At 40.6% G+C, this 21,610-nt stretch overlaps 1 protein-coding gene across 11 annotated transcripts in view; it reads left to right on the forward strand.

Moving 5' to 3' along the window:
- HMBOX1 (homeobox containing 1) overlaps positions 1-21,399 on the forward strand; it is a 169,837-nt gene extending 148,438 nt beyond the window's left edge. For 8 of the 11 annotated variants that reach the window (XM_030555180.1, XM_030555179.1, XM_030555184.1 and 5 more), the window contains one exon: positions 1,247-9,326. In XM_030555180.1, the coding sequence (XP_030411040.1) occupies positions 1,247-1,384 (138 nt within the window). In that variant the 3' untranslated portion in view covers positions 1,385-9,326. Of the gene's footprint in view, positions 1-1,246; positions 9,327-20,868 lie in introns of those variants that run through there. The other 3 variants (XR_003999450.1, XM_030555190.1, XM_030555188.1) reach the window with 3 other exon arrangements.
- Positions 21,400-21,610: the final 211 nt, after the last annotated feature.

Genomic DNA, 21,610 nt, shown 5'->3' on the forward strand with positions numbered 1-21,610 from the left:
AGTGCACAAGTAAGGGAAGCAGTACCGCAACCCCCCCTACAATAACCTTGCGATCCCCCCGAACTCCTTTTTAAGTCAGGACCCCTACAATTACAGCACCATGAAATTTATGATTTAAATGGCTGAAATCATGAAATTTATGGTTTTTAAAATCATATGACCATGAAATTGACCAAAATGGACCGTGAATTTGATAGGGCCCTACATATCCCTGTGTAAGCGGTGGCTGCTTGGTATGGCACTCGGTCCCCCTGTAGTGGTGGCTAGGCCAGCTAGAGATTGATGAGCCTGCTACAACCTTGGCTATCTGAAAAGTGTTTTTTAGCTCAGGCAGTAGAGGCTCGTGCATTCAGATCAACGTGTCCCAGGTTTGATCTCCACTGAAACAAGCCACCAAAGGGTGTCAGAGTTACACCTATATTCAAACCATGCCCCCACTCTGATGTAGGCTCAGAAAACTGCACACTTCAGTGTGTATGTGGAATGAAATCCTTTTCCTTCATTGATCTTAAAACATTACAGTGCTGAGAAAAATCTTCATTGCAGGCCTATAGCAGCGAATTTTCCCCATATTCTTCATACTTCACAGCAGCCATGTATCCTGAACAATTAAACTGTTGTCCTGTTAAATTAAGAGGCTTCTTTTTAGTGTTTAGAAAAAAAGACACAGGAAAATAGGGTGACAGCCTCCAGATCTATTTGAGGTTGCGGTGCAGATAGCAGTATAACCCACAGTATTTCACTATTTAATTAAATGAGATGTGGCATGTAGCAGGATGGCTGGCTAGACAGTGTGATTTGCTGTGCTAGTTCCAGCATGAGGTCATTTCACCACCTTTTTTATCTGTCTGGGACATTTTCAGCAGCTGGCTTAGTGCTGAATTGTCTAGAGATGTATCCCTATATAAAATAGAACATATGTATGTATGTGTCACTTCTATTTTACACAAAATCACTCTTACCTTATCCTTTAATATATTCTGCACTACGCTCGCGATTAGGCAGCTTTTATCTATTGAAAATAAACGTGAATCTCCACGCCCGGCCCTGCCCATTTCAATGAACCTGTGTTTGCCCAGTGAATGACATTTTCTTAAAAGGAGTCCATGTTTCTTTTCAACCCTACCCAATTAGCAAAAGGGTAATTTGCGGCCCTTAGTTCACTGCTCACTTTAAAAACTCTGTCACTCAGACTGAATGCTCACTAATTAACAACGCTTCATCTTTTTCCTTTCTGCATACACAGGATGACAGCACTAGCCATAGTGACCACCAAGATCCCATTTCATTAGCCGTGGAAATGGCAGCAGTAAACCACACCATCTTGGCATTGGCCCGGCAAGGAACCAACGAAATCAAGACAGAGGCCCTAGACGACGACTGATACAAAGAAGGGGGAGGGTCAAAGAAAGAAGTAACTTAGTTTTAGACGTAGCACCTTAGCCTTTCCTCGGTCCTTAATATGTGTTCTTCTTACAGTATAACTTTGCAGTTTCTTGTACGTCAGTTAGCTGTTAGGGTCTTGTTCTGTGAAGATGGCATGGTGCCCTCAGCCTTTGCATATACTCTCTCAGTATTAATTCCCAGTAAATAATCAGTCAACCAACCAACCTCCCTCTCCCAGCCCCTGTGGCTCGAAAATCTTGCTGCTTTGTCTTAGCATTCCAAGAAAGTGCTTCCAGGTATTTTAGAGAGTCCTCAGTTCCAAGTCTTAGGCTACATTTCAAATCTTGGATACCCTTAGACATCATGTAAAACTAGTCTGTACGCTTTTCCTTCTCCAAGACTGAAAGGATGGAAGCTGAGGTAGAGGCACAGGGTCGATGGACACCATATTGAGAGTATCAACAGAGAGTAAAAAGAACACTAGAAACCCCACTTCAGCATGGGAATAAGTGATTTCCAGCTGCAATAAGCCATGCCTCACTGGTCACACAGTGACTTGATATACTTCTTTTGGGTGCTGCACTGAGAATATCCATGGGAAACATATTCACACATTTCGGTTGATGCTCACATATTCAACACAGACATCCTCTACTCTCACAAGCTGCATGGCTTAGTGGATAAAATACTGCCTTCTGCCTCTGGGACCATGATAGAAGCCCAGCCTGGGATCACATGAAAAATGAGCTGAATGTCTAATGGACGGCAGTCCACTTCTCAAAACCACTATTCATTATTTGGCACGTCTAGCAGTGCCTGCTCCGAAGAGGTCTAGACTCAATCAATCTCTCATAGAAGTTGCGTTACCTTTTGTTCTTCCTCTCACCTTTTCCCCCTCCAGCCCCTCTCAAAAGCAATGTTTTCAAAAAAGGGATTAAGATAATAAATGGGTGAGTTTGTACAAGTCTGTGTAACTACTGCCTGCAATCCTAACAGGCCTGAAAGGTAATTGGAGGACTTTGATATCTAGTTTCTGCTAGTTATCAACATGGCATCAATATGCACCCAAATATGAACACTTCTTAAAAAGCAGGAAGATCTCCTCCTTGAGATATAGGGTGTAATGCTGTTGTGTTCTCTTTACTCTGTCCTTGTTATGGTGTAAGAGAGCTGTACTGCTACAGACAATTTAATTAATAATGGGAAGCCATATTGATAATGGATGTGGTAATATTTGTAAAGCAAACCTACCTTAAGTAGCAGAAACTAATGAAATTGCTTTTCCTTGATCACATGTAGCACTTTTGTTACTTTTTTCTTAAAGATATTTATATTTGATAAATCTTTTTTTTAATCATTTGAGAATTCAAAATACCAAACGACGAACTTGCGTTACAGAGTCACCCTGTGATCACCTTGTCATCTAGTATCTAAATGATGAACTGTGTATGCATCTAAGAAAATTACATCTGCTGGCATTGTGTGGAAGTGATCTCTGGCATCCTGATAAAAGTGATATGTCGCTGCCGGTAAGAGGAAGCTGTTCACTGGAAGCAGCACGGAATGCGTTAGAGACGGGCTAGGCTGCATTATATCTTTGAAAAAATTAATGCATTTACATAGCATTTTCACTGCATTCCATTTTATCTTCCCTGCTGTATGGAAATAGTTTCAGAGGGAGGGTGGCTTAGTTTTGAAGCATGGCTTTCCTTTGTCTTTTATTCATTTTTAAAGGTGAAGGGAAGTTACTATGACTTGTTTCGGTTTTATTCCTTCCCATCTCCTCCTCCCCCAGCTTTGCAGGATGTTTGCAACTTGAAACCATCAGATATAATTGCCAGCACTTAGAAAAAGAAAGAAAGAAAGAGAGAAAAAAAGACACAATTGTGGCACATCAGCAGGTTTTTAGCCAGCCTTAAACTCCCTGAAGGTAAAGACTAACTAGATCATGTTTATGTCTGCTAATCTGCTGAAAGCTGTTTAGGTAGATGTGGGAGATTCTGTGCTTACAGAGGGCACAGAGTTGGCACCTCTTTGCCCCTGTGACTTTGAAGATATATAGGCAGGGCTTGGCCCTGTCATTCATTTATGGATTTCATTGGAAAATGTATGTGCTTTCTTTAGCAGTAGATCACTGAAGCAGAATGGAGCTGTCTTTTTCTGTTTTGTTGTATTTCTTGAATAGGCAAATTCATGAATAGCGTCAGGATAGACTCAGGAAAGAACAAAATTGGTTCAGTCACATTGCAGTGTTCTTTCTCTGTGTGTGTGTGTGTGTGTGTGTGTGTGTGTGTGTGTGTCTCTCTCTCTCTCTCTCTCTCTCTCTCTCTCTCTCTCTCTCGGTACTAGCAAGCAAAAGGGTGCGGGGGAGGGATGTTTTTGCACCGCAGGATAATCATCAAGCAAACTGTAGCTTCAGTGGAATTTTACCTACTTATTCATACTACAGTCACACACACAGCTGACAAGAAACCACCGCGATTTATTGCAAGGAGATTTTAATAATCAGTGACCTCTTTATGCTGGTTTGCCATCAGAGTTTGTTCTAGCTGTTCCATTTTAAAGAATCGAATCAAATTGATAGACAGCTGCACCTACAAAATAAATATTGCTTACATTTTTACCTTAAAAGTCATTTTTTGAAACAAACATCTATTCAGAGAATGAAGGAAGAATAACACCAATACAGTAAAGGCCAGATCCTGATCTCTGCTGCACTGGTGTAAATTTGAAATAACTCCACTAAAAAGAATGGATTTAAACCACTGTATAGGAGAGAATCTGGCCTTCACTCTGTCTAGCACAGTCTTACAGCTCCTGTGTTCCATAACACATCACAAAGAATAAGCAGATGAACAACTTATGTATAATTAGCGATCAATGGCTCTTCTGTCCTAAGTTGCAGCTTGCTGGTAAGCAGCAGCCTTCGCCCCACCAGAGGAAGATCATAGGCTGATTCAGTAAGTAAGAAATGCCTTAAGCGAGCCATGTGCTACATAGTTCTGTTCATCTCCCTTCATCTGCATTCTGTTTGATCTCTGGACGGCCCCCAGAAGATATGATCAAGGAATATGACCTTAGCCATCCTCAATATCCTGATGACACTGAGCTCTCTGACTCCCTCCTTAGCCCGCCATGGACTGTTTCTTGATTGACAGACACTTGTTTCGATGAGGAGTAGCCAATCTAGGCTCTCATTAGATAACTCCTGGCTACCGCGTTAAGGGAAACCTTTTCAAGACATTTTGGAACGGCTTCTGCAGCCTTGTCATTCAGGGCAAGGACAATGCTGGTGAGACAACACTGGAAATTAAGGTTTTCTCTGGGTCACTCCCTCAACAAGCTGAGCCAGTCCTGAGGCTATTTTCATCTCTGCATTTTCTGCCAAATCAGGTTTTTCTGTGCAGTGCTGCAGTTCAGACCTTGTTACGGACATTCATACCTTCATCACCTTCAGGCTAAATTACTATGCAGCACTCCCACTTGGGTTCTACTCGAAACTGATCTGAAAGCCGAATTGGTTACAGGATGGTTACCGACTCCTTCCATGGATGCAGTGTGAAGAATCGATCATTCCTTCCTTTCAGGCAGCTGTTAACACCAACAAATTCAATCCAGATTATCTCATGGTTCATAATACTTTAGCCAGCGTTTTTTGCCATCCTCCAGAGCAGGAGAGGTTGGCTGGGTTGTCCTTGGTGTCTATCCCTAGATATTATTGGAGCTTGTGGGAGTGCAGTGCAGTACAGGGCTTCATCCACGGAGTTCCCCTCTCTGAGGACATTCCCCAGAGTTTTCCTGTGGCTGGCTCCTGACTCTGCATCAGGCATTTCTCCTCCGATTTGTTCATCTTTGGCTATTTCATTGCTCCCCTTTTCTTTAACTCCTCTTTTTCTTTGCTCATGTAGTTGGGACCGTGTCTTTTTCTGGATTGTTATGTGTAAAATATTCATTTACATTTGGTACCGATGTCCAAATATTTTGCAACAGATGCCTTAGATAATAAGTTAACACAGCGGCAGACGGACAGCATTTTTCTTCGATGCCCTGGTGATGCAGAGACGTCTTTGAAGTACTTGGAGGTGTTACAACAGTTTCACTGCTCCAATAAATGTGTTCTTACCAAGAAGGGAGTTTCTAACTTTGACCCATGTTTTCTAGCAACACTATGTTGACCTAGCATGATTTTGAGTGGCGTTTGTTTGTGTTTTATTTTTACCTACTTAAAATATTCTCCTATAAGAGATGGGCCTCGTCTGCAAAGTCTGGATCCAGCTTTCCAAAACTGTGGGGTATTTATATTCATAGTTTTGGTTCAGACCTATCTGTAATATAACTTGTAGCGATGACCTATTATGCTTATGTGAGTCTTCATTGAATTTTTCAATAACTCTATTGTATTCCATTGACTATAGTGGATTTTAATGCATCGATGTTTTCATAACACCCAGGCTATTTATGTAGGTGGATGGATGGTTTTTGAGAAGGGTTTTAGCATATATTGACTGGACTTTCTACCATCTCGCTATTGTGGCTGGGAATCTTTTAGGTTTGGCATAGCTAATGAGATTATAAGTATCACTTTTGTATGCAGGCTGGCAAGATTTTTGCTATTTTACTCCTCATGTAAAGCTAGTAAAATCATAGGATATGTCTACTCTGTAAGCCCAGGATTCAAATTCAGGCTCAAGCCATACCCTCCTTCCGTCTACATACACATCACTCTAATCCAGAGTTCGGACCCACGACTCTATGGTGGTGGGGGGTCCTAGCCTGAGTCAAACTGAGACTGAGGGCGTCAAGCCCGATTGCTTTGTAGTGTAGCTGCAGTCCCACTGGATTTGTGCTCTGGGAGTCTGAGAAAAGTATCCCACCATCCCACAGGCCAACTTTTTGTCCTCTGGACAGTCAAGTTTGGTGAATAATCATGTTTTCCCACACTGCACCCAAACAAAGGACGAGAGCAGACACATTATGGGAGGGCAGTAGGAAGTCTGGGATATGGGTGATTGGACTCGGGCCCACATAATACAGTGTAGACACTGAAGCGCCAGGTTAGGACTCAGGGTTCAACAATTCCTAATCTTGGGTTACAAATGAGCATAGCTGCTCAAACCCAAGCCCTGAGTTTACTTTGCAATGTAGGCATACTCCCAGCAGTGTGGCAGTTTTATAGAAGTAGAATGGCATATGGTCAGCTCGTATCTGAACTGGTCAAAATCTTTTTGTCTTGCTGTCTTAACGGGACATCAAGATTTCACTAATATTTTATGCTTCAGTACTCTTCTATCATCATTCTGACTTACCTCGTGCAATCAAATTAGTCTTGTCACACAGAGCTATCTGGTAATTGTAGCAGGATTCCACTGGCTGGCTGGGTACAGTCACAGAATCATAGAAATCTAGGGCTGGAAGGGATCTTTAGAATCCCTTGCCCCATACGGAGGCAGTACCCAAGTATACCTCGACCACCCTGAAAGGTGTTTCTCTCACCTGTTTTTAAAAACCTCCAGTGACTGAGATTCCACAGCCTCCCTTGGTAACCTGTTTCAGTATATAACTATCCTTACAGCAGGAAAGATTTTCCTAATATCTAACCTAACTCTCCTTTGCTACAGATTAAGCCCATTACTTCTTGTCCTGCCTTCACTGGACATGGCAAAACTTGAAGACTGTTTTCCGGTCCCCACTCAGACGACTTTTCTCATGACTAGATGGGCACATTTTTTAAATCTTTCCTCAGAGATCAGGTTTTCTGAACCTCTTGTTATTTTTGTTGCTGTATTCTAGATCTCTCCAGTTTGTCCACATCATTCTTAAAGCGTCTTTTATTGTACACATGGGTCTGACTTGCAAAATCGGTGTGTGGATTTTGAATGCATAAAATCGCAACACTGCCCCTAACTATTTAATCCAGGATTTTGATTCCCCTTGTAGCTTGAATTGAGAACAAGTGTAGATTCCCATCTTTGTCCCTTAACTTCAGAAGTATTTGTGTCCAAGATCTGGTTTGAGTCTCTTAAGTTATATTAGGTTTGAACACCAGGAACTGGTCACTATGACGGTATTTGCCCTGGTGGGTTTTGAATGGAGGAAAATGCCCCATCTAATTTCCTCATGTCAGTTCATTTCTGATGGTTGTGATGTCTTTTAGAAAGTACGTTTCTTTCCCCTAACCAGGACATTGTGAATTTAGTATTGCTTATTATTCATCAGCTAAGTAATTTATCTCTTCCTTCAGGTCACAGTTTGTGAGATTATGACCAAGGAACTTTGGGTTTCTCGTCAGAAAAAACTCCCTTGCTCATATTTAGTAAAGGGCTTTCCAGTAGCTGTTGCAATTTTTTTTCAGTGCAATTTTTTTCATTAACAATATTGTTTGCTTACAATCTTCACACATTTTTAGGTAATAATTTTTTTATTTGCTTTAGCAATTTTGCTCTTGACGTGGGTCTGTGTTGAAAAATGAGTTGTATGTCACAACCAAAATGTATTCATTATTGTGGATATAGGACTTTTTCTGTTGTTTAATGCCCTCCTGCTGAATTCATTGGGGCTACGTAGACACCAGCTAACTTTTGCAGTTTTACTGAGCCAAGACATACTCCTCATCATTCCCTTGAACGGAAGGCGAGTGCACTGATCAGGAGTACCAAGGAGCTGGGTTGCAGAGTATTTCCAAATAAGGCATTCCTTTCTGTGCTTTTTTTAATAGCTAGGATATTTACTCAGAATTTTGAATCAGTTGTTGGCCAACACAGATTTGGCAAACTGAAAAGCATGACTGGAAACCCCTGTCTCTTAGTTTCATTTAGCATTGTCTAATTTACAGTAGCTAAATTGTCCAATTAAAGATTTCCATGTTAATGAAAAAAGAGGTGGCTGCTACAAATTAGAATTTCAGATAAACCAAATTTATTTTTCTCTCTTGAGAGAAATGCAGTAGAGGATTGAATTTGGTCACCTAAGGACTTTAAGCAGATGTGACAGTGTTTTAAACGTGTTGTTCTACACAGCAAAAAAAAGGTATTATCAATGGGGTTATAGTCCTTCAACATCGTCTTTATCATCCTCTTGTGTGAAATACATGTTGTACTCTAATTTGTGTTAATGAGGAAAAATAACCAAATATATTTGGTTTCTTCAGGATTTGTCTTATCCAGTCTAACTAGAATGTTCTTAGAGTGCTCATTGCTATAGTATCTAAGGGCTGAATCATGCTGACAAATTGAGAAGTGGCTTTAGAGAGAAATATGGCTATTCTCTTTTGTGCCTCTTTTCAAGTTTGGCAGTTGAGTTTGTTTTCATCCGTCTGAACAATAATAATCCATGGATAATACACAGCTTTTCTCTCTGCAGTTCTTTCCAGTAATCATTGAAGCACTCAGGCCAGGGGTTTAGATGCTACAAGTAGGTGTGAGTGCGTTAATGCCATTGAGCCCTCGTGAGCTGTATAATGGATCTTTGATGTTTTTGTACATATAGTACATCTACTGAGATGATCTGGCAAAATGCTCTCTCTTCCATTTTCATTCTCTCTCTTTTTAATGTAAGCTGGTGTACTCTGTTGTAATTCACTCTCAAATTCATACCGATGTGTTGTGATCAGATGAAGGTTCTGTTCAATCTTTTCAAACTGTAGCTATGGTAATTGGGTGGGTAGAATGAATACATAAAAGTGTAATGGCAGTTTTGAATGACTGGGTGTCCACCTGACATGTAATTAGCTGCTTCAGGAAGATGTAGATTGGCATGGTTGTAATTAAAAGGATTTCTGTCCTTGTACGTGATTGAAAACAGCAGCTCTTCCATTCCCTAATTTCCTTTAGTACCAATGCGCTCAACAATGTTTGGAACAGCTACTCAGTAACAGGGCCGGCTCTAGGGTTTTTGGCGCCCTAAGCAGCAAAAAAAGCAAACCGCAATCGTGATCAGCTCTACCGCTGCCGCTTCAGTCTTCAGTGGCAATTCGGTGGGTTTTCCTTCTCTCCAAGAGGAGTGAGGGACCCACCGCCGAAGAGCCGGACATGCCGCGCCCCCCCCCCCCCCGTGGGCCGCTCCAAGCACCTGCTTGCTGGGCTGGTGCCTGGAGCCAGCCCTGCTTAGTAAACTAAAATAATGGCCTGTTCCTTATAACGCTGGACAAAAACTGGGATTAGTTTTCTATGCAAAGCTTCTTTCTCTTTCTTTTATCCTGGCCATATCTGTATAGCTTCTCATTGGGTTGCAATGGCTTAATTATTTTCCATTTCCTGAATCAAGGATCACTAGACATGCAGAGAACCCAGTTTATTTCACACCTTAATACTGGCATTGCTTTCATCCTGAATCTGTCATTGCAATATACTGCTTGTATTGTTGTCCAACCCCTGGACTAGACAGTCTAACTAGCTCTTAGATGCTCATGCTCACAAGTAATCTTGTTGTATTATCTCATTCTGGGAATGTTGTCAGCAGTTGTCATCAAGTTTTGAGCTGCATGTCACTTAGACTGCCTATTGTTATGAGTAACATGGAGAAGTGATATGAGTTAGCTCATGTAATACCTCAGATATCAAAAGATATCCTAATGTCAAACAGTAACTCAATTGTCCTCCACTTGCTGTTCTACCATGTAACAGAGCTGAATATATAGTGGTGACCCAAGCTGATGTCAAAGTCACTGCATAAGTTCTCACTGGATACTGTCAAACACTTAGACTCATAGACTTTAAGATCAGAAGGGACCATTATGATCATCTAGTCTGACCTCCTGCACAATGCAGGCCACAGAATCTCACCCACCCACTCCTGTAACAAACCCCTAACCTATGTCTGAGTTATTGAAGTCTTCAAATCGTGGTTTAAAGACCTCAAGGTGCAGAGAATCCTCCAGCAAGTGACTCATACCCCATGCTGCAGAGGAAGGTGAAAAATCTCCAGAGCCTCTATCAATCTTCCATGGAGGAAAATTCCTTCCCAACCCCAAATATGGCTATCAGTTAAACCCTGAGCATGTGGGCAAGACTCACCAGTCAGCACCTAGGAAAGAATTCTTTGTTGTAACTCAGATCCCAACCCATCTAACATCCCATCACAGACCACTGGGCACACTTACCTGCTAATAATCAAAGATCAATTAATTGCCAAAATTAGGCTATCCCATCATACCATCCCCTCCATAAACTTACCAAGCTTAGTCTTGAAGCCAGATATGTCTTTTGCCCCCACTACTCCCCTTGGAAGGCTGTTCCAGAACTTCACTCCTCTAATGGTTAGAAACTGTCTAATTTCAAGTCTAAACTTCCTAATGTCCAGTTTATACCCATTTGTTCTTGTGTCCACATTGGTACTAAGCTTAAATAATTCCTCTCCCTCCCTGATATTTATCCCTCTGATATATTTATAAAGAGAAATCATATCCCCCCTCAGCCTTCTTTTGGTTAGACTAAATAAGCCAAGCTCTTTGAGTCTCCTTTCATAAGACAGGTTTTCCATTCCTCGGATCATCCTAGTAGCCCATCTCTGAACTTGTTCCAGTTTGAATTCATTCTTCTTAAACATGAGAGACCAGAACTGCTCACAGTATTCCAGATGAGGTCTCACCAGTGCCTTGTATAATGGTACTAACACCTCTTTATCTTTACTAGAAATACCTCACCAGATGCATCCCAAGACCGCATTAGCTTTTTTAATAGCCACATCACATTGGCGGCTCATAGTCATCCTCTGATCAACCAATACTCCAAGGTCCTCCTCCTCCTCTGTTACTTCCAACTGATGTGTCCCTAGCTTATAACAGTGGTTCTTATTATTAATCCCTAAATGCATGACCTTTCACTTTTCACTATTAAATTTCATCTTATTACTATTACTCCAGTTTACAAGGTTGTCCAGATCTTCCTGTATGATATCCCAGTCCTTCTCTGTATTAGCAATACCTCCCAGCTTTGTGTCATCACAAGGCGAGACAAACACTCCCCCATTGTGCTTTTTGGAGTTGATGCACGAGAAACATTATCTAATGATGGATCTTGAGTACCACTGGGGTGGGTCTATGCTGCATTTTCACCCCACTAACATTTCTCACCATTGTTGTCACCAGTGCCACCCTGGTATTTTAATCACATTGGACCAGATTTACAAAGGCACTTCAAGATACAGACAGGCATCTAGCGGGATTTGCCTAAGAAGCTTAGGCACTCTTGTAAATCCCGGTAGATACCTTTCTGTTTCCTTAGGTGCCTAAATATCTTTGTAAATCTGGCTGATTGTCCAGTGCTGTTCAGAGCAGGCCTACCTGACAGGATGGCTAAAAATCTGTTTATGCTAGTTCTCTCGACATGACCATCTCCAGTGGTGCTGTACTGGCATTAGGAATGTCAGGACATTTTTTGGTGGGGAATCATAATGTGTACAAGACTTTAGGCATTAATTTTGCTGCTATTGTTTACTAAACTACCTAGATTCTTTCCTAACTTGCCTGACTCAAGTCTTCCATGTCATGACAAGACACAAAATGTAGCATAACTAACGTACATTTATAATTAGTGTGTCTTTAAGAGGATAACTTTGGCTTTCTGATCTCTGTTTTGACATCATTCAAGATTTTTTTTAAATATATTTACTTATAAAGTTGTCCATTGAATCATTCAAGCAGAGCAAAAGCGATAATGGAAAATAAGTCATTGACTAATCTTCTGCATCCAGTATATCCCGATAGGTACATGTTACATTCCACAAGGCATATTGGACATTGGAGATGCTTATTATTTGTCTGCTGATAAAGTTGCTGCTATCAGTTTGACAGGACTGTAGCAACGGTACTATAAACACCACTCCAGTGCTAACTAGGGCCAAGGATCTGGAATATCAGCTCATTAAGGAGTTTTTCCTAAACTGGGGTGTGAGGCATTGCCTTTGCATTTTGTGACCGTATCTTTGAAATCAACATTGAATCAGATCTTCTTTAGCACATTTTGAATTACCTTTTTAAGATGCATGTTTTCTCCAAGTGCAAACTAGAGACAGGGTTGGTTTACATTACAGATAGCAATGGATGTAATTGGCCAAATTTCAATGGAGCTGCTCTGGATTTACTCTGGCAAAGTCACAATTTGGCCTGATGCTGCGAAAGTCCAGCTACTTTGTAAGAGAGTATTAAACCACTAAAAGAGAAGAGAGAGTGATTGAATCCTATATGCACTAAATTTCCATCTCCCTCATCTTCAGAAGTGAAAGACATGTAACCACAATGGGTTGTACTGGATTTTTGTTGTTTCAGGATATTGTGAAATCAATTCTAGTTTTCTGTCTGCCAGCAAACCCAGTTTTTTTACCATTGTTAGTCAATAACCATTTTTCTTCCATTTTAGTTTTGATGCTTAGATAAAGTAGTAAATTTGGAGAAGAATAACCCTAAACGTGATCTTCTTTTTCTTCATTTCTAAACAGTCTCTCTCTGGTTCCCGAGACCATCAGTGTTTTTGATTGTCTCTTGATCCCTATGGGTGTTGATGACTCTTAACAAAATAGGACTTAATACTGATAGTATAGGGGGCCATTGCAAACTTCTGCCTGACCTGCCAAATTATCATTCTATATCATAGATATTCAATCATCTAGACTTGCAGGTCACCTCTTTGATCATCTGGTCAGTCTGCTTGCAAGAGCAGAATTGGACCTGGAGTGCCAGTAAAGATCCAGTGTGACACTATCAAATATTTGAAGTTACGGGTATGTGACACCTACTGCAGTCCTTCCAACAAATTCATTAGGCATTTCTAGCATGCAGTTAAAGTACTCAGGTTTGTCTGGTATGATTAGTTCTTTTGTGTAAATCGTGGTAGTCATTGCTGGTGATACTCGGTGTACAGGAATTCTTCTTTTAACTATATGTTATATTATTTAACCATGCGGATGGCAAACAACCTGGAGAAGAGTGTTGTTGATCATCATATTACTGTTTTGCCCCACCAGTCCTCTTGAATCTCCCTCTCTTTTCCATAACGTTACTAACTGCCCCCCCTTTTTGTTTCGGTGATGGTGGTGGTAAGTTCATTACAGATTCCCAGGGGATGCCAGTCTTACATATTTGCTGATTTCTGTATTTGTTCTATTTTTCCATATCATGTCATCTTTTCCTAGAATCTCTATTTACAAGATGTTTATTGCTTCCTGATTTGTCCTGTATCTTTCTGATTTAAAATGTAATTTGAAAAAAGCAGCTCAGGAGCTCAGTCCTGTTAAATGATATGGCATATCACCACCTTCATTTATTAATGAGAGAGCTGCCTCTCTGGGCTCTTACCATCTCCTGATATTAGTGGAAGTCTTGCTTACCTCGCTTAACTTCTTGTGTTAGAATTGACTTCTTGCTTGCTGCACCCTTCCCCCCACCCCTGTAGTCTTACACTCTTCTTATTTGGTTCCTCCCTGCCATCTCCGTTTCTGGGACGGGCACTGTATTGCACTCAGATCTTTGAGCAATATATCTATTAGTCACTTTTTTATCTGTTTAATAGTACTTCTGTTGAAGTCACTGTATTGTTAGACTTTTCCTTATCAAATGTTGCTGTATCAGATGCCTAGCTAAATCCAGATACGTTGTCCATGCTGAACTATAAATCTGAAACATTTTGTAGAGTCAACCATCTGACCATAAAAAGAAAACCAAACCACATCAATTCAGGCAGTTTACAGTAGGTTCTTCACTAGTGACCTCCTGAATGAAATAACTCAGTGGTAAGTTTTGGACCATGGCTAAAGGTCACTTCCAGGGTGTTTTTTCCATTTGGTTTTGTTCCTTTTCATACTTGAAGCTTGAAACTCTTACACTAATTACCAGTGTTTTGGTTTGCACACTCATTTGCTATTGCCCACCCTTGTTTGCCTGAGCTGTGAACAGGATACAATAGATCTGCAGAGGCTTGATAGTGACTCTGATCCTTGCCTTTCCCAGGTTCTAGGGCTGCTGTCCATCTTTGTGGTCAGGGTGGCTTTGGGGTTTTCGGAGGTGGAGGGGTTGCCAATTGATATAAGATACAAAAATTAGGTTCAAATGTTTGGCTTCCCAACTTCGACTGTTATCCACTGAAGCGGCTCTTTATTTCTCGACTGATGTTCAAATTCCTGCATTCTCTTGTGATTTACTCTTAACTGGAGATTCTACCTCTTTCTAGTTTATCTGAGCTCAGAGCTCAGCTTCATTTTCTGACAGTAGCAGTTGCCTGTTTCATTGTTCTTTGGGCTGCAAACTGGACGAGCAGGGCTACACTCACACTCCTTTTAAATCCAGCTGTCATGTTACCAGTGTCATTGTGAAGCCTATCAACAACAGACTCCCCTAGGTTGCTACTGAGTGATTGGGGAGCACTCCCAATGGAAGTGCTGAGCCCACTGCTTGCATCAGAGGCTGGGAGGCTGGGAAGCCTCGTTGGGAGTCAGATGTCCGTTCCACGTGGCAGCATGGTGGAATATCACAAACCCACTGACCCAATACAGGAAAGGCTTTTACCTTAAAGCTAATTCAGGGCTATCAAATTGAAAGTAGAAAGAACAGGAGTACTTGTGGCACCTTAGAGACTAACAAATTTATTTCAGCATAAGCTTTCGTGGGCTACAGTAGCTCACTTCTTCGGGTGCATAGAATGGAACACACATTGAAAGTAGGTTAAGTTTGAACAGTAGTTCTATCTAAGCATGACACGTTCAAGTCAGTTGCATGGCAGGGAGTGTTATTTTCCTTGACAGATTGCCTTGGTTGTCTCCCTCTGGACCTTTATGATCTTTCCAAGGCTCATCATGAGTGCCCAGTAAGTATGAAATGTGTGCAGTACCTGTTCTGGAGTGTCAATTTAAAAAGTGCCTAAGTGAATAACAGGACTTTAGAGTGAACTGGAAGAATTGGACTAGGCCCCATTTCCCTCCGAGAGAGGCCCCTCCCTGCAGTCCTTCCACATGCAAAACTCCCATTGACTTCAGTGGGAATCCAGTGCCTGGAATAACTGCAGAATCAGGCCAGAAAGAAATCCTCATTGCTTTCTCATTCTGCCTTTCCTTCGTCCTCATCATCCCCCTTCCCCCCGTACATAGAGACCTTCTTAGGAATTTTCTGTTTCTCGGTCAAATCTTTATAATCTCTGATTTGGAAACAAAGAGCAATGAGTAGAATTAAGTTTCTGTTTCTAAATGATAGGAAATTGTCTCTAGGATTCTGGATACACGTGACTGTGTGTATATTGATCACTCATATCTGGGTAACCATACCTCTGAGATCCTGGATAGGAGTGACAAATGTGCATATGTAATCACCTCTCTCAAAATCAAAGAGACAGGTTCCTTCTATGTTCTTATTTATGTCTAAGTTTATAATAGTGACAGCTGCTCAATGTTTTATCAAAATCATTTAACCATTCACAGGTTGTTATAATTTTGTAAACATCTCAGAATTTTATATGGATTTAAAAAAAAATGTCTGAAATGCTGGTTTAAAAAAAATCACATGAAAGGAGACTTCTTATTTTTTGTGACTATACTAAATACAAGTCAGGTAACAAAACCGCACTGTTAGGATTTATTGGTACCACTTAAGGATTCAGAAAATGGCAGTCACCCATATGCAGATGCTTTATTTTTCATTAATTACACTTTTTTTTTTCACTCTGGCAATTTAATGATGCCTATGAATTGGGAAGCTGTGGGCAATTACCATTTACAAAGATAGCTATGAGTAGATCTATGCTGCAGAAGACTGAGACAACTTGTAGGATCACAATGAGCGTTGATAAATCAGTAATCAAAGGGGAATCTATTGCAGTGGTACTAATGAAAATAAAGTATTTGTGGCGTTATAACACACAAAGACTGTGTGGCATTGTACTGTCACCCTGATGTCTAGATGTCTTTTTCTTAACAGATTGTCGGTTACCATGACTGTAATTGAAAAGAGGTGAATGTAATAGTAAGCGTTGCAAACCTACAAGGGGGAAAAAACCCAATGGAACAGTATCAGAGGCCAAAAAAAAAAGTCTGTTGTTTTTTTTCCTTTAGTTTGACTGGATTTGAATGTACAAAAACTAGCAAAGTGCTAGGGAATTACCTTCTCCATTTCCGAATTCTCTGCATCTTAATTCTGTCCCAGCGTAACCTTGACTCGGGGAGTGGGTGGGGGGGTAGAGCGTTAAACCTTGCAGCTGTGTTAACGAAACGGCAAGTGAGCATGACTGTTGTAATCGTGTGTGTGTTGGATGGCTGGCAGTCACCTACAATTACTTCATGTTTCCAAGTGCATAAGATGAGCTACTTCCTTTCTTTGCTGGTCAATATAAGCCCGCCGACAAGTTTCTTTTGTGTGTGTGTTTCTCTGTTAATTTCTAGATCCCTTCATCTCTCATTAGTGTATTTGATTCCTACACCGTATTCCCCAGGTGGAAATCACACATGTCTCGTCTGCTGTAGGTGTACAGCCTACCTCAAGAGGTAAACATGGTGTCCTGTAGTCCTACATCCACAGTCTTTTTTACGTTAGCATTAGCACACACACACACACTGGAATGTATATTCTCCCTCCCCCCGAATAACCTCTTGACCTGATCCTTGCTGTAGACACCAACTCCTATTGCAAATTGGATGCTGCTTTAAATGTGAAAACAATTGTTCAAAAAGCTATAAAAACCTGAGTGAAAGCTAAAGCTGAATTTATAAGCCTTGTTGCATATGAGCCAAAAGTGCAAAATGCTCTATATAATGAACTAACCTGCCACTCATATAAATATAAATATATATAAATATATTAAAATCAGACTGTTCTACAAAATTGTGTATTTGTATTTTTGTGTACGTACAATTTTCTGCTAAGCAGAAGGAGGATGTAGTATAGGATGATGTGAGAAGAGATTCTGTTTAATCATATTTCTTTGTTACTTATTTTTGTTAACATCCAGATGCCTGTCTTTGTCTTTATCTGTGTATGACACTGTTTAAAAGCTGCAGTATCTCTCTCCCACCAAGTAAATATTATCAGATATTTTAAATCCATTCAGCACGGAAAGCATTTGGTAATGCAGGCAGTGTCGTCATCCCCTGCAATATGCCTAGGTCAATTATTGAACAAGGGCTACGTGCCAGATTAAAGGGTACATACTCCACAGTGGCTATGAGAAATGCTGTAGGAAGAGACTATGCCTGGGATGAAATCTCATTGTGCCATTACTCCCAGTGGAGTTGGTAAATGTTGTGGAATCTAGCAGAGATTGAGAGCTTTCCAAGCAGGAGACCTCCAACCATGCTCCATGGATGGCCATTTCCTGGTAGTCCTCAGCCTGAAGTATTTGAGAACCAAATAGTGCAGGGTTGGAAGGGAAGATGGCCAATGAGAGGATTCTTCTGTTAGGAAGTTGTTTTCAGGCTCAAAAAATTAGAGAAATAAAATCTTACACCACAAGCGAGTGAACCTCAGACAGGAACACCAAATAGTAATCTGAAGAATGGGCCACATGGGACCTCAGAGAGAGCCCGTCTTTGCTGTCCATTGGCACGTGCTGCTGTAGTGTATTCTTGCTCCCCTGGAAGGCATGTCTGTAACCTCTTATGTGGGAACTCCCTCCACTTTACCTTAAAAAAAGAAAATTACTAACTGTTCCATTAATCACCCCAAACACTACTGTTGTCCTAGTGTAAGATGTTTTGGACCGTTGTTGTAAGGATACTATAGTACCTCTTATTAAATAAGGGCCCCAGACCTTCATTTATCGCTTGATTCACTTGCAACACGGAAATAATATTCTGAAAGCTGCTTTTAAAAATTGCTGAATATCTCCAATACATGGCAGGAGTGTGCTCCCATGATTTTCATTGTTTTGAATTTGTCAGCTACAGTTTAAAAGGAAAAACATTCTTTCCATTTTGCATGTGGTGGGAAGGTTATTTATAAAGTGTGGCATTGATTGCTATAAAGGGAGACAGAAATGTCAAAGCAGAGCTAGATAAAACAGCATGCAGGACATATGGAAGGGGAAGTGGGGTCTTGTTGCTAAAGGACAGGTCTAGGAGTCAGTTGATCTGGGTTCTAATTCCAGTTCTGCCAAGTTCTGCCACAGACTTTCTTGTGTGGCCTTCAGACAAATCTTTCTGTGCCTCAGTTTCTCCATTTGCAAAATGGGGATAATAATACTTACGTAACTTTTGTAAAGTGCTTTGAAATCCTTAGATGGAAGGCACAATAAAAGAGCAAAGTATTATTAGGTTTTTCCTTTGTGCCCCTTATATATTTTTTAAAAAGTAACATTTAATTTTGGAATTAGTTCTTCCACAAGGAGAATGATACTGCATCTTTATACGTAGGGCTCATATTTATAACAATGTGTAATGACTGTAGCAAAAGTCCTTGTTTCTGTATGTGAATGGACAGAGAAACAAGTGCTCTATTGTATTGATTAAAATAGTTAAAATGAGTCCTGTATCATTGTATCTCCTATTCTGGATTAGTGCCTTTTGGACAGTAGACTGTTCTGTAATTAAAATGTAGTATAACTGCTTTTTTGTACAGTTTTGTTTTAATAAAACTTTTTTTTAATTTGTGTTTATTTTAGTATTGTACCTATTAGAGAATAAAAATGTATAACTGAACAAAGACAGTTTTTTTGCTGTAATTCTTTTTGTGAAATGCTATTGTGTAATAACTGCCTGGATGTTAAAGATCAAGAGGCTCTGAACACAACCTATTTTACTTCAGGCTTCACTAAAAAGGTTCATTATGATCAGATGCTTAACACAAATTAACAACAAGGTGAAAGGAACACAAGCCAAAATAGGGAAAGAACAGGTTAAAGAATATTTAGATAAGTTAGATGTATTCAATTCCCCAGGGCCTGATGAAATTCACACTAGGGTACTTAAGGAACTAGCTGAAAGAATTTTGGAACTGTTACTGATTGTTTGAGAATTTGTGGAGGACATGTGTGGACCAGGATGACAGGTGTTATGTTAGCCTTTCTCCAATCTTTAAACAGGGAAACAAAGAATACTTTGGGAAATTATAGACCAGTCAACCCAACTTTGGTATCTGGAAAAACACAAACAAATTTAGTCAATTTGTAAGCTCCTAGATTGTAATGGGGTTATAAATAGTAACCAACATGGATTTGTCAATAACAAACCATGCCAAGCCAACCTAAATTAATTCCTTGACAAAGCTAATGGCCTATGGATGGGTGAAAAGCTGTAGATGTGATATATCTTGATTTTAGTGAGGCTATTGACACATCCCTCATGATATTCCCATAAGCAAGCTAGGAAAATGTGGTCTAGATTCAATTACTATACAGTAACTGCACAACTGGTTGAAAAACCATACTCAGAGTAGGTATAGTTCCCTGTCAAACTGGGAGATCATATCTAGTGTGGTGCCACATAGGTCTGGCCCAGGTCTGGTACTTGTCAATATTTCGGAAATGACTTGGATAATGGAGAGGAAAGGATGCTTATAAAATTTGCAGGTGACACCAAGCTGGGAGGGGTTGCTAACACTTGGGAGGGCAGGAATAGAATTAAAAATGACCTTGAGAAATTAGAGAATGGGTCTGAAAGCAACAAGATGAAACTCAGGAGAAGTGCAAATTTCTTCACTCAGGAAGGAAAAATCAAATGCACAACTACAAAAGGGGGAATAACAGGCTAGGTAGTCGTACTGCTGAAAAGGATATAGGTGGTCTAGTGGGTCATCAGTTGAATACAAGTCAACAACGCTATGCAGTTGTGAAAAAAGCTAATATTCTGGGATGTATTAACAGGAGTGTCCTTAAGATATGAGCAAACTGGAGAGAGTCTAGATGAGAGCAACAAGCATGATACAAGGAAAATGAAAACCTTGACTGACCTATGAGTAAAGATTTTTTAAAAAACTGGGTATGTTTAGTCTAGGGTGACCAGACAGCAAGTCTGAAAAATCGGGAGGGGGTGGGAGGGTAAAAGGAGCCTGTATACAAAAAAGATCCAAAAATTGCGACTGTCCCTATAAAATTGGGACATCTGGTCACCCTAGTTTAGTCTTGAGAAAAGAAGGCTGAAGGGGACCTGGTAACAGTATTCAAATATGTTGAGGCTGTTATTAAGAGGGTGGTGGTCACTTGTCCTACCATTAGTGGACAGGGAGAACAAGGGGTAATGGGCTTCATCTGCAACAAGCAAGAGTTAAGTTAGATCTTAAGGAAAACTTTCCAATGATAAGGACAGTGAAGCCCTGGAATAGACTTCCAAAGGAGGTTGTAGAATCCCTGTCACTAGAGGTTTTTAAGAACAGGTTAGACAAACACCTGTCAGGATGGCCTAAGGTTACTTGGTCCTGCCTCAGCATGGAGGAAGGACTAGATTACCTCTTGAGGTCCCTTCCAGTCCTGCAGTTCTATGATTCTATAAAAGCTTTCTTTACAACTATTTGTTTTTCCTAGCAGTAATAACGATAGAAACTGCTTCGTGCAAACTGTCTGGCCTTGTGCATTTCAGATACAGAAAAGACAGAGTTAACAACCATAAGAGGGTGGAAAATCAAGCAGCTGTTCGAGATGGCAGGAGCTGCAGAGAAGAATGCTCTTGCATCAAAGTAATGAAATGGCAATATGCACAACGCAGCCACCTCCTGTGTTTGGTGACACCAGGTGTTGTCCTCTGACCTGAGGGTTTAGCTGAAATTCAAGGTCTTGCTGGGTTGTTTCTTTTAGGAGAAGAAATTGATGCTATGAGGCAAGTATTTCTGTGGTGCAATCCTGTTTATTTACAAAGAATGTACATGAAGTCCTGGTTCCCTAACACTGTAGAAACAGGAGGGCAGCTTTGTTGGTCAGAAATCCAAGCCTGCTTTCCAACCAGTCTTGTGCCCCAACAACACCGTTCCCTCTGAGGCCATGCTACCATGCTCTGGATTTCTGATTGGTTTGTGTTCTGACACAGGCACGTGGCTGCAATTCAATCAACACCCAGCCCACGGCCTTTTCAATCAGTCCCAGGGAAACCCCTTTTAAATGGAAAATCAGATGTCAAGAATCATAACATTAACCTCCCTGGTCACTCAGTTACAGACCTAAAAATTGCAATTATTCAACAAAAAAAACTTCAAAAACAGACTCCAATGAAAAACTGCAGAACTGGCATTAATTTGCAAACTGGACCCCATTAAATTAGGCTTGAATTAAGACTGGGAGTGGATGAGTCATTACACAAACTAAAAACTATTTCCTCTTGCTAATTT

The sequence above is a fragment of the Gopherus evgoodei genome, chromosome 3 (assembly GCF_007399415.2).
Source record: "Gopherus evgoodei ecotype Sinaloan lineage chromosome 3, rGopEvg1_v1.p, whole genome shotgun sequence".
NCBI classification, from domain to species: Eukaryota; Metazoa; Chordata; order Testudines; family Testudinidae; genus Gopherus; species Gopherus evgoodei.